The following is a 14,008-nucleotide window of genomic DNA, read 5'->3' as shown; positions in this document are numbered from 1 at the left end:
CCTCTCACCACGCTGACTCTCATATCCACCCCTCCCTTTCCACTTCCACTGGCAGGTCCTGTTTCACCCATTCAACAAGCATATGCATTGAGAATCTGCTCTGTGCCAGACACTGAGAATACAGAAGTAAACGAGACACTGTGCCCTCTGTCTAAAGATGGGAGAGTTTGCGTCTCAAGGAAGACTAGTCCCAGTGATAGGCAATCACAATACACTTCATAAAAGCTAGAGGTAACCATCATCTCTTATACGAACTGAAGCTTTAGCCTCCCGACATATCGCCCCTTCCAAGATTCACTGCCTCCAAAGCACTGCTTGAATCATACCATTCTCCCCCTGAAGAGCTTCCTACACCTCTCCTTTGTCTAGTGAGTGCATGCTTTCCTCCAGAGCCTGGTACCCCAGTTTCCCCATGCTCTGCCTCCAACTTGGCTCTCCAGCCTTACCTCCCACTCCCCACTTAGAGGAAACTTACGCTCCAGCAACCGGCTTCCCTCGATGGCCATCCCACCCACCTGGGTGCCTCTCTTCGGAATGCCTCCCGCCCCACCCTGATCTCTACCTATCAAGGGATTGAGCTCCAGCTACCTTCCAGGATTCAAATACTACGTCTTCTCTTCCTTCTTGTCTCCTGCTCAGCCCAAATGGAAATGACTTCTGCCTCCTCTGGGCTGCTTCAGTGCCTTATTTACAGAAGTGTATGGCAATGTTCTGGTGTCAGAGTGATTTGTGGGCATCTCTCATCTACCCTACTAGACTTTGAATTTCATTCGGCACTGTATCCCCAGTACCTAGCACAAGACCCATCCCGAACGAAGGACAAGTGAAGATAGAAGGGCCTCATGGGTTTGGAGCTGGATCATAGGAAGCCAAATGAAGCTATTGGTGAGGAAAGAGAATCCAGTATTTCCTAAAGAATGCTTAGTATTTGGTCAGGTTTCTGGCATGAAAGGTAAAGAGGGTCTATTTCCTTTTAAAAAAATAAGTAATGAATTTTCCTTCTGTAATCTTCAATATTCTTAAAAGCAAAGATGGCGGAGCTTTTCGTTTTCACTCTGCATGGTTTAACTCTGGCTTAAATTGCCCTAAGGGAAAGGGCTGGCTATCCCTTACGAGAAAATATAACACGAAATATATTTTTAATAATGTGTAAATATCATCTCCCCAACTAAACTATATGTCCCTCAAGGACAAGAATGGATTCTGAATTTCCTTTACAAATGTTTCCTTTGCTCCGTGGGAACATGGGTGTACGCACACACACACAGTGGAACTCTGTAAAATCAGGACAGGAAGGGACAAGGTGATGGCAAATCTCCTCTTATCAAACTCACTGCTGATGACCATGAAGGCAACACTCAGTGCCTGATCACACAATTCACCAACCAGAATTTGCAGGCCTGGCTAAGCGAGTGCTACTCCCCACTGGGGTGGAGAGAGGGGAGGGGAGCGGGGCTGGGGATGAGGAAGTTGCTACCCTGTTGTGGCCTGAGGGGATCAGTTGCAGCATATTGGCTTGTGCTCTCTGCACCAAAGGATGCAGACACCAAAGGGAAACACACAGCATAAGAGATTTTGATTAAACTTGTTTCTTTGACATTCAGTCTGGAAACATGCAGTCCCCTGTGATGGGGGGGGGGGGAACAAACCTCAAGCAAGCCATAGGAAATCAAAGGCTTCCATTATTTCTTTTCCACTTTGGAGCAATCTTTCCAAAGTTGTGGGGTCTGCCTGTTGCTTTCCCTTTGGAAATGACCCCCTAGAAGAGAGGTGGGCCTGTAGGTTTTGACCAAGGGCCATATAAATGTCTGAGCACGGGAGAGGCACTGCACTGCAGATACCACCGGATGCGATTGCTTTGACTGTGACTAGCAGAGTTGGGGTTGTTAGAGTGCTTTGTTTTTTTGGTTTTTTCCCTTCAGTTTTATTGAGATACAATTGACATACAGCACTATGTAAGTTTAAAGCATACGGCATGATGACTTGACTTATATATACTGCAAAACGATGACCACAGTAAGTTTAGTGAACATCCATCATCTCACGTAGTTACCCAAAAAAAGAAGAAAAATATTTTTTTCCTTGAGGACTTTTAGAATTTGCTTTCTTAGCAACTTTTTTTTTCTTTTCTTTTCTTTTTTCTTTTTTTTTTTTTGTTTTTCTGTTTTTTTGTTTTTTTGTTTTACCACAGATTGGGTGACTTAAACAACAAATGTTCCAGTCTGGAGGCTGGAACTTAGCAACTTTCATATCTGTCATTTAGCGGTGTTAACTACTGTCATGCCATTCCATCCCCAGTACTGATTTATCTTATCACTGGAAGTTTCTTCTAGACCATTTCTGTCCCATTCCTCCACCCACCCCCACCTCTGGTTAACCACAAATCTGATCTCTTTTTCTATGAGTTTGGTGTGTTTGGGTTTTTTTGATTTGGGTTTTTTCCAGATCTGATATATAAGTGAGATCATGCAGTATTTGTCTAATTCACTTGGCATAACACCTTCAAGGTAGAGTGCTTTGTTTATGAGAGGCAAATGCACACTTTCAAATCAAGAGGCTTATCCCGCCACAGAAAGGAAATCGGGCAATATAACTCTCTAGCCATCTAGTGCCTGGGCAGGACTATGGGAAATTCTACCTTATCCCCACACTGCAGACTCTCTCACCCAAAGAGGACCTGGCAGCAGCCTCCCAGCTAGATCTATCTGGGTAATAACACCACAGGCCATTGCTAAGGCTCGTTGGGATTTTTGAGCCTTGTACCTCGGCTCAGGGATGGTTCAGTTGGCATCTGATCTTGTCATCTTGCCCTGAGAAGTGGGCACAGCCACTGCCATCATGGTTTGATGAAATCTTGCTTCAAAACAAGGGGCTGTGTGACTGGGAAAGAAGGAAGCTGCCCCAAGCTGAAAAGCCCATTGGGAACCTGCATGCATAGCATTTTAGGTCAGATTTGCCGGAGGAATAATAAGGCGTGGCCTCGCCAAGCGCTGAGGAAACCCTTTAGAAATCAGGAAAGGGAAAGTGATGAGGCAGAGTTGCTGGATGGATGTGAAACAGAGAGGAACGGCCAGCCTAGTCCAGGCTGTGGGGCCACAGTTTCCAACACGAGGGAAGCCTGCAGCAGCTTTGTCTGTGCGGCCTGGAAACTCCGCCCTCCGGGGAAGAGCAGGTTGGTACCCTGGGAGAGTCAAAGCTGGACATCATTTTCCTCTCCTGGAAGGAATGCCAGGCAGACAAAGTCAGGGTTCTGTGAGGCTTTCAAGCCCTTCCATGCCCCTTTCTCATAGAGGCCTGCTTCTTACAGCCACAGAGCCCCAGAGCAGGCCATGGGCAAATAGGCTGAGCAGGAGGGAGGGTTTTGCCATTAACCCCAGGCCCAAACAGCACCCTTCCGCCTTTCCTTGATAATGAGGCTTTACTAGCATAGTACCAACATGCCAATAACCATTTTGACTGGAATTCATTTAATCAAAGGGTATATCCAATTAAACAACTAAGGCTTGGCATATCTCCGATGTCAAATGACCTATTTGATTATTTTTATTTGCATACATGGCTGTTAACTGATAGGGTATGTGCGCGTGCGCGCTCGTGTACCCACAGACCTGAACTTGATATGGCATGGTGTGTAGCTTCAAGTTCAGTTTTGACCTATAGAATAATGTTGAGCCCCTTTTCCCAAGCCTACCAAACAGCTGGTCTAAGTTTTAAAATTTCAACACCTATCCAGGCTGAGTTTTTAAAACCTAGTGGCTTAACACTGAATCACTAGGCCATTTTGCATAATTTGGTGGGGAGGAGACAGTAGGGCCAGACTCCACCACTGTGTCCAGGCTGTGTCCTGCTCACTTTGGGTAAAAAGAATATAATTGTTTAACATTTTTAAAGCAAATAAAAGTACTTAAATATTTTGTAATTTGCAACTTGAAAAGAAAACAGTAGTGGATTTCCAAGTGCATGTCTTTAGTTTTAATGAAGTGTTTATTTTTCATGGTTCTATTGGCAATAAAAGAACAGCTCCACATCAAAAGCCTTCAGGGAAGCAGTTTCCATTTGGAGGACAGTAAGATTGCCAATAATTCTGATTTTTTTAAAAAAGTAAACTCAGTAGGCTATATTTCTAGATATAGGTTATTGCCTATTATCCCAGGTAATTATTTTTTGTCTCTTACTCATATAGGCAAATTACAACACATTATGTACTATACTATAAAAAGATAAAAAAATTAAGTGACACTGAGATCAGGAGGCTCCAGAATGTTTTAATGAACATGTTTCCATTATCTTCTGTGCTTGTTCATTTTGTTGGAAGAATGATTCATTCATTTCAAATTTGGCAACTTAAACAGCAGCAAATGTAATTTTCCTATCACAATGCAAAATTCATTTATTGGCCTTCTCAGGCTTGGGTTGTAGGGGAATTTGTGCCTCCTTTTTGTTTGCCAACAGCACCCTCTGCTGGTTCTTGTTGCCCATCGCATCTAATGGGATCGACCCAAATTGCACACGGAGGCCTCCCTGCAACATTGCACACAGCGGGACATGATTCATAAATCAGTTTTCCACCCTGGTGATTCATTACCAGATATATTTTTCCTGTAAAACAGCACAGCTCAAGGAAGTCATCAAGAATTCAGAAGCGGCAAAAAATACCTTTGTTTGATTAATCATCTCTCTGACCTTTTTCTTCTTCTTGAACAAGGTTAATAATGCTTGTTATCACTCAAAGTTAAACTATATTAGCTGCCAGGTGATTTTTATTTTGCAAAGGCCTGCTTATCACTGGGAGACTTCCAAGTTGGGATTGGTTATATTCCTCAGGTACGACCCGGAGGGACATCTGACCAATGCAACATTTCCCACTGGAGAGGTTAGCAGTTTCCACAGTGACCTGGAGAAGCTGACAAAAGTGGAGCTAGATACCTCTAACCGCGAGAACGTCCTCATGTCAACCAATTTGACGGCAACTAGCACCATATATATTTTAAAACAAGGTAAGGAAATGTCCAACTCTGCCTGAATCTAGTAGCACCTCTCTTAACTTCTACTGCCAACCCTCTGCACACCATTAGTAAATAGACTTCACTTCTGGCTGAGAAGATGGCTTCTTCTCCCTACAGTTTAGCTATGGAGGCTGAACCCCAGACAAAGTCACACCTTCCACAAAGTTCATGTAGCAACATCTCTGTGGGAGTTATGAGGTGAAACCCCTGCCAAATCTGCTCTCCCATCAAGTCATTCCCAACACCCAGCTGTTTGTGAAGCACTTTAAGCTCTGATTGGGTTTTATTATGAAAGAAATGAAGTCTGCACCCCATCTGAGATTAGCATTCTAGAATGATGCTGACGTGCGGGAATTGGAAGAATGAATGAGGATACGCACTGAGCAGGAATATAAGGGAAATGAATGAATGAGAGAGAAAGGTAAGAGAGAATGGAAGGAAAAGAAAGAAGGAAAGGAGGTAGGGAGATGGATTTGGAAGGAATGTCATGGATTCTGAAGGAAGCAGACACAGAGAAATTGTTTTCTCTCCTCCCGGTCATTAAGGACTTGTTCTGTTGTCAGGCTGTGGGGCCAGGCACAGAACTTTCCAACCTTCAGATCTACTCTAGAAGGATCAGTGGCAACCTTTGTCAGTGTATATCACTTTGTGGGATCCAGCAGCTGTGCTGGTGTCCCCAAGTTGGTGAGGATGCTGAGTTTGACTTCATACTTTTCTCATTGTAGCTCCCAGCATGTCAAAGGGAGCAGGCCGATCCATCAAGTCAGAGAGAGGGTTTGTGAGGGAATTGTTTACAAATGAGAACTTGCTTCAAAACAAAAACAGCCTGCAGTGTAATACAGGAGTCTTTTATCCAAGAAACAAGATAGCCCAGCTGTGAAAATAACAAGACCCAAATGGACAGAGAGCACACAGGGCTGTCAGACTGGTGGTCGAGCCCAGAAGGCAGTTAGGCCCACGGCGCCCCACTGCTCATCCTTTCCCAAACTTGCCCCCTAAAGCTAAACTTGTCTCTCCTCTGCTTCTGCGCTTCCCTTTCTTCCCCCTCTTCCTCCTTTGCTCCTCTGTCTGCAGAAAATACCCAAAGTACCTATCGGGTGAGTCCGGACGGCTCCCTGCGAGTCACCTTTGCCAGCGGGATGGAGATCAGCCTCAGCTCAGAGCCCCACATCCTGGCCGGGGCGGTCAACCCCACCCTGGGCAAGTGTAACATCTCACTGCCCGGAGAGCACAACGCCAACCTCATTGAGTGGCGGCAGCGGAGGGAGCAGAACAAAGGCAACATTTCAGCTTTTGAAAGGAGGCTGAGGGTAAGTCTTGACCTGACAATCGCTGTAGAACTGGTGTTTTATTTTTGAGAACTGCAAGCCTCCCTAATCGGAAGTCCCATTTCTCCACAGCTTTTCTAGGTGACTGACTAGCTTATATGATACACTAATTCAAGAGAGGGCACTAATGGCTGATAATGGTTCAGTATCCTTAAATGAACATTCTAATAGGAGCTTTCTTTGTCATTAGCCAGCTAAAGTGCTCTAATAGTAGCAATTTCAGGCACCAAGAATGTCTGGATCGAGAAATGTGTTTAGTCGGGAGGCCCCCCAGACTCCCTCACGTGGCCTGGAGATGGTAATCAGGTCCACCAAGCTACCCCAGATCCCTGCTTTAGGCTAATCGGTACTCTATTTGGGAAGACCAGGCAGGCACCCAGAGAAGGATGTGTGAGACATAAGGCAACATTTGGACAAAGGCAAGATGAAAGGAGAAATCAGTGAATGATATCATCACCATGAATATACATATTAAGGGCCGGTGGGTACTCAGATTGGGCTCAAGTACCCAGAGAGAGCTGCCCATGGGAAGTGAAAGATGGGAACTGACCAGTTCGCCACAGTTAACCAGAAATCTCTCAGTCAGAATTGCCTTTCTGCAGCCTTCTTAAACATGAACCTATGTTAGGATGACGTGACCAACCTTCCAAATACAGTAATATTCACTATCAGCTCAGAGCAACGACCAGCCTGAGGAATGCCTGGCCTCACAATCGAGGCCAGGGCTGCTTTGAGCACTTGCATCACTCCTGGGACACCTGGAATGCTTGCATTTTCTGCACTCACAGGAAATATATGGTAGCCTCTAGGCTGTGGAAATGCAATGCCAAACCACCACCCAATTCCAGCGAGAAGTCAGACTAGTCCCATGGCTTGGTACAGGCAGAGTGATCTACACCAGCGCTCACTTGCCAGTCAGTTCTGTTCGTGACACAAAGACATAGACTTCCGTGGGTGTTTTTTGTAGCAGCCACTAAAGTTGTCTACCTGCACAAGTCAATTTTTCTGTTTTCATTCGGTTGAGCAGTCTCTACCAGAATATTTACTAGATATGCCACTGAACTGAGAGGTGAAACCAGTCCAAACAGTCAGACCTCTCTGTGTGTGAGCAATGAGGGTTTCTATCAGAGTTCTTCTAGAAATAGGATCTCCTGGGTAGAACCCTAGATGGGAAAGTTTTACAACTGGCTTAAGAAATGCCTTTATTTTCTTCACCTGTGAAATGAAGATATCATACCAGAGCAAAGTCACAATTATCTACATATGGTTTATCCACCTCATGGATTCACCCAGGAAAATTATATCAAAAAATGGTCTCTTAGTACTTCCCCCAGCTTGCAGCCTGAATAAAGCTTTATGAACCATATCATAGACTACATGTCTTTGGGATTTTCCATTCTTTGGGATAACATATTCCTAGTATAACCCTTGGAATTTTCCATTCCTTGTGATAACCCTTTCATTCTTTAGGATAACCCATCCTATGCTGTGTGACTTTGGGATCCTCCACTTTCTATGATGACCCACCCTATTTTCTCCCTTCCATATGCACAGATAATGGAGAGAGACTGTAAACTGTAATTTATACCTCATATCCCAAATTGTTCTTAATATTGAGAAGCTAATGGTCATAAAAACATTTGGGGGCTCTTTAGTGTTCATGAGTAGAGTGAAGTGTTATTTAGTTAATACTATTTATAATTGACCCATTTCCCACCCTGTGGTAGAGTAGAGCAAATTGATGCAACCACTTATAAGGGCAACAAATTCAGAATCCTCTCCTCTGTGACTTCTAGGTTCTTTCCTGAAGTCCTGGCACTGGCGAATGGAGCCCTTCATTGGCTAAGTGGTGTTACTGTACATGTGCCTAGAAATCTAACAACAATAACAACTCTTTATGTATGTTTAGTGCCTTAACAGTTAACAAAATACTTTCATAGTCAGGGTTTTATTTGATCATCACAACCATCAATTGTTGTTATTCCCAATTTACAAATAAGGAGACTAAGGCCCAGAGAGGTTAAGTGATTTGCCCAAAGTCAAACAGCTATTAAGGATCAGAGCCAGCACGAAAATGCAGGTCTTCGCCTAGCGCAGCACTCTTTCCACTACATCATGCTGTGCTGCCTTGTTCCTTAAAATAATTAATCTATAAATCATTGCCCCGCTCAGTGGAGCCACCTTGGCAGAGCCTGGCTCCTCATTTCAATGCTGACAAAAGGAGACAAATAATCGACTCTAATGTACTGGCAAGTGTGGGCAGTGCAGGACAACTGGCTGGCCTCCAGGTGGGCGAAGTGTGGAGGAGGCGAGACGAGGGAGGCTGTTTAACTGGATAATTCTTACCTACTCTCCCCATCCTTAGGCACTTTGGTTTATATTGCTGCCTCGGTTTCCCCAGATTAGGCATATCCAGTTTAATGGAATGAATATTCTCCCCAAAGGTAGGTGTGGATCCAATTTTGACAAGCAAATTCTTTTTCCCTACTGACTTTATTATTTCAGAGATGGTGCCCCTTCACCTATGGTGGCTTTCAAGGTGCAAGCTGATGACACAGGAGATGTAACTTTCTCTTTCTGGGTGGAATATGTAGGGACCCATTTGTAAACCTTCATGTGAAGAATAAGCCTCTCTGAGGCCTTCAAGTACCTCAAGACCTGGGACTGAACCATTCATTTCTCCTGGTGGAGCTGCCATTCCAGAGCAAGGGCAGGTGAGGGTACCAGAGCTCTGGAGACAGAATAACAGGTTCAGATAGTCACACGACGTAGAAGCCCCTGTTGTACTGGGGGAAATAAGGCTCCTCTTTGAAAAACCACACAAAGGTGTGAGTGTAATTTGAAAATATGTTTGGGCAGCAGGTCATAAAACACTAATTGTTCAGGCACAAAATGACAGGTTCTTTTAAAGGCTCACTTGGTAATATGATGGACATCAGATGTTCCCAAAAGCTACCTATCTCATCCACCCGATACCTTCTAGGTGGAAAGAAAAAAAAAAATCAGAGAATGATAGACCTCTCTTGAAGATAAAGCAGCAAGAGTTGCTTTTCTGCAAAGATTGATCAGTGATTTTTTTTTTTTCATACAAACTCAGGGTCCTCTTCAAGGTGAGGAAACAAACTGCTAGGAAACATGATATCCTGCCCAGCCTGAGCAGGCAAGGGATTTGTTACCTCTGGGCCATCCTGCTCCAGCTCCATTAAGTGAAATAAATCACATTAACATCCTGAAATTTCATTTATTTTAAAAATCCATTTCCCACCCCAACCTGAGTTGTGTTTGAATCATCTTCCTTGCAAAGTACTTTCCCATCCAGTCCATGTATCTTCTCATCTGCTACATCAATCTGTCCCCATAAATACATTTCCCTGGACAATAGAGAAATTAGAGTGCAGCTAACAATAGAGGCAGTTGTAAAAGAATTGGACAGTCACCAAAAGCAAACTGGCGGAAGAACTACATCCAGATTGCACCTTGCTGTGTCCGTGGATAATAATGCTGTTATATGAGACTTATTCCAGCATTGGATCCCAGAGCTCTTTACAAGATTTTGCATACTGAGATGTAAGGTTATAGCAAAACTCCAGAATTGCAGCCTCCCTTATTAAAAAAAAAAAATCCAGGAAGCTTAGAACTTCAAACCAAAGTCATAAAATCAAGTAAAAATGATTATGTGTTTACATGCAAAATGAAACAAAGACTAATCTAAAAACCCTCACAATTGATTTTTTTCTCTCTCTCCATTCAGAGATAACTGAGAACAGGGTAGATTGGTTTTGAAATGCAACATGTGACTGTCTGTACGTGAGCTGAGCTCTGAAAGGGGAAACCAGCCCAGGTGAAACACAAGGTCCCAGGCTGACAAATGATGGGGAATTTGGGAGACAGCCAAGAGAGTTCCAGCATCTCCCTCCTTTCTCAGAAAACGCATTTGCTTCACACTATTTTAACTTCCTTCTACCCGGGTTTGCTGGAGGGATTCATTTTGTGAAAATTTAGATAAGGAGCCTGCATGCCTATAGATTCATCTATTTTTAAAATGTATCTGTAGTTCTCAGTGCCAAGTAACAGTGCATCTACTCCTAAGGAGTCTTCTGGAGACAGGAGATTTCAGGCATCAAGGCCACTGGCCAGTGTTGGTTTTGGGGGTCAGGGGATTCTTGGGGCCTTCAAATCATAGAAACGACTATATTTGTTAATCTTGGGTCAATTCACTAAGATAACTAGACAGAAAGTATTATTTTGCACACTATTTCACATGTATATAAGCATTAAGGATTTGGTATTAAAATTTTTAAATGCCTATTGTATGGTTACCCAGATGAATTCACCAACAGGAAAGTACTTAAACAAGAGCAAATCAATTTAGTGCAGAAAGTGTCCAAGTTAAAATGGTATGGCAAAAATCAGGTGAGAGGAATGAGTAAGATTTTGAAGAACTGGCATGCCCAGAATTTTGCACCACTTCTCCCTTAAAATGAGGGATATGGACTATGCAGTCTCTACTAGTAGTAATAGTATTACCATTAATCATAATTATAGCAACTAACATTCATTAAAATTTTATATCTTCATTGCAATATAGTAACTTGTTTACTATTCATAACACCTTATCAGATGGGTTCTTTTATTAACATTCTCACTTTACAGATAAACAAACCTCGGTACAGAGAGGTCACACAGCTAGTAAGTGGTGACACGGGATTTGAACCCAGGCAGTCTAGTTCAATAGCCCATGTCATAAGATTCCTTCTGGTGCTAGGATTTTGTGGGCTGGCAAAGTAGAGAGAATGTCTTGGGAGGAAAAAGGAAAAAAATAGGTAAAAAGAAATTCCCAATCGAGTAGTGGAGGCTGAGGCTAACACTGAATACATGCCCTGTTCATTTGTAAGCAACTCTGTGAAATAAAAGCCAGCCTAAAAATAGGACCTGATTGTCAGCATAGCAATAGCAGTAAAAAAAATAAAATCTGTAAAGTTGTATTGATCAATTTCTAAAATTCAAGTACTAATTACCTTAAAACCAGAGAGGGTAGAGTAGCACATACTAATTTAAAACCAGTGGTGACTTCTATATCCGTTCTACCAACTTCATGGAAATTAAACGCAGTGCATCTCCCAAACTGTGATGTGGTTATTTGGCCCATCTCACTTATTCCCCTTTCAGCTTATTCAGCAAAAATTAAACGGGTACCTCAGTTGCATTGTGAGTTGAGATGCTAGACTAGCATCCTTGAAATTTCAGCCTTCTCCTTCTCCTTTCTTCTAAAAGAAAATCAACTGTCATGATCACAGCTTAGAGTTTATCACATTGTGTGTGTGTGTGTGTGTGTGTGTGTGTGTGTGTGTGTGTGTGTGTGTGTGTAGGGTTGAACCTTAGCAAACTGCCTTTTTTGTAGGCCAAAAACACTCAAATATCAGCAGTTGCCTCTAGATTAACCTAATATATCTTTTTTTTTAATTGAAGTACTGTCAATTATGATATGTGAATTTCTGGTGTACAGCATAATGTCCCAGTCATATATATATATTCATTTTCATATTCTTTAATATATCTTTATCCTACTAATTGAATGAATCAAATTGGAGGGGTTGAAAGGACTTTCTCTGAAGCAATTAAAACACAAACTCCTAGGAGAGAGCAAGAAAAGGCTGTGAGAGGAGGTAGAGGACACTTTTCTTTGGAGCTTCTGCCTGCACCCACCCTTCACAGGCACTCTAATTTCTGCTGGCAACACAACCCATTGCTCCCCAGGGTGTACCCTTCCCTCTTTCCTTTCTGGTCCAAGTGTGAGCAAAAAGCAAGCCCTTCTCCTGACTTCTCTTCAGCAAAGCTGGAAAAAAAAAAAGTGTAAGGAAAGCCAAAGGATAAATTAAAGCATAGATACTTCTTCCCCTACTAAAAAATTACCAATCCAAGCTTTCTTACCCCAACATACAGTTCATCAGTTGCCAAACTCAAAGGTCTTGTTCAATGTGCAGCCTGTCCAGAGAGACCCTTTTTAACTTGGGGCTGTTCTCAAATGTCAGCTCTTTCTTTGCCCCTCTCTTTCCCAGGGCAAGGATCGGTAGAGATTGTTTGAAGGAAGAGCAGAAATAAGGATTGATGGCCGACACTAAGGTCAAGGGCTATTATTGTCTTTCAGGCAAACAAGAGCTTGTATGAATGTGTTGCTTTCCCAACCTTGCTCGTGACCCCAGCAGTCAGAGGCAGTCAGCCTATTTCTGCTTCCTGCTGTAGAGGCTGGAGGCACATAAGCACTCAAGAAGGAGCGCGAGGGAGCTCACCTAGAAAAGCACTCTTTCCTCCAGCCTTCTCACTGTGGGTTCCACAGCAGACTTGGGGGTGGGGGCCTGCAGCATCTTTAGTTCCTTCATCCCCTTTCAGCTCTTAGCCAAATTTTACATTACCTTCTAAACCTGACTTTGAATCTAGCATTTCAGCTACATCTGAATATCAGAGCGCATTATCCAGAAACAGAGAAGCATGGTTGCAGAAGTCTTGACAGGCAGAGAAAGAACATTAAGCAGAGTTTTCCTCTGCTTGCTTTGTAGTGGATTTTTAACAGTGGTCCCTGCTTGTGGAGCTGTAATGACTTTATTAAGAAATGTGTTCTTGAGTAGTAAACTTAATCTATCAGACAAATAAAGCCACAAATTTAGTTGAACTGAAAATCACTTTGTTACTTTGGCTCTTTAACTATCATTATAACATAAATTGTAACAGTTACAACCGTCTCTGGGAGTACATGGATATTTTACAGCTATTGTAAATGAACAGTATTACAGTTAGAGATATGTGGCTATAAAACCACAGGAAAGGTAGTTGAAGAAGGAACACCTGGTTCGCATAAGGTTCCAAGCCCTGCGTATCAAAAGACAGGAAATATGTGCTTCTCTATCACCGGTTAGGTGATAACAGCAGGTTACTGTTTATTTATGCACTATAACACGGCACACGTTGGCTACAGATGGTTGAAGAGCCATGCTTCCCAATCTGTTGCTTTATTTCCTGAATGAAACCTACCCCTGAAACTAACAAGACCCTCCCAAATAATTTGAGTATCTAATCACTAGTCTTCTGGAATTCATGGCATGGAACATTTGCTGTCCTTTTTTTGCAGAAGCTCAAAATTAAGGGCAAATATCATTGGCCCTAGCTGGCTGATGAAGGAACTGAAACCGAAATAGATTGGAAAAAAAGCAAAGTGCTCCACTCCAATAGAAAAATGGACAAACTTCCTGAGCAGACAATTCAGAGAGGACAGACATGTGGCCAGTAGACGTTTAAAAGAGTTCAACCTCATTTGTAACCAAATAAATGCAAATTTAAACCACAGTAACATACCTTTTTCCCCACTCTCATATTGGGAAAAGCTTACTAACAGTGACAATGCTGGTAAGGATGGAATGAGATGGACTCTCTCACTACTAGTTAATGAGAGCAGAAATCTGTACAACCTTTCTGCCCTATAAATACTTCAAGTTGCATCAGGAGTCCTTATCATATTCTTATCATTTGACCCAGTAATTTCACTTATTGGGTTGTGTATTAAAGTAATATTTATTTACAAAAATGTTCAACAAAATATGAAAGATAAAAGAAAAATGGAAAACAAAAATGTTAATTTCCAACAATAGGAGAAAAGACATATTTATCATGTAGAAGACA

General features: G+C 42.6%; 1 protein-coding gene across 1 annotated transcript in view; it reads left to right on the top strand.

Annotated features, from left to right (window-relative positions):
- TENM1 (teneurin transmembrane protein 1) overlaps positions 1-14,008 on the top strand; it is a 706,272-nt gene that overhangs the window by 672,729 nt on the left and 19,535 nt on the right. Inside the window, exons 29-30 of the mRNA XM_072956695.1 lie at positions 4,825-4,997; positions 6,081-6,316. Of these exons, the coding sequence (XP_072812796.1) occupies positions 4,825-4,997; positions 6,081-6,316 (409 nt within the window). The remainder of the gene's footprint in view (positions 1-4,824; positions 4,998-6,080; positions 6,317-14,008) is intronic.

The sequence above is a fragment of the Vicugna pacos genome, chromosome X (assembly GCF_048564905.1).
Source record: "Vicugna pacos chromosome X, VicPac4, whole genome shotgun sequence".
NCBI lineage: Eukaryota > Metazoa > Chordata > Mammalia > Artiodactyla > Camelidae > Vicugna > Vicugna pacos.
This window is presented reverse-complemented; position numbering and strand designations above follow the sequence as displayed.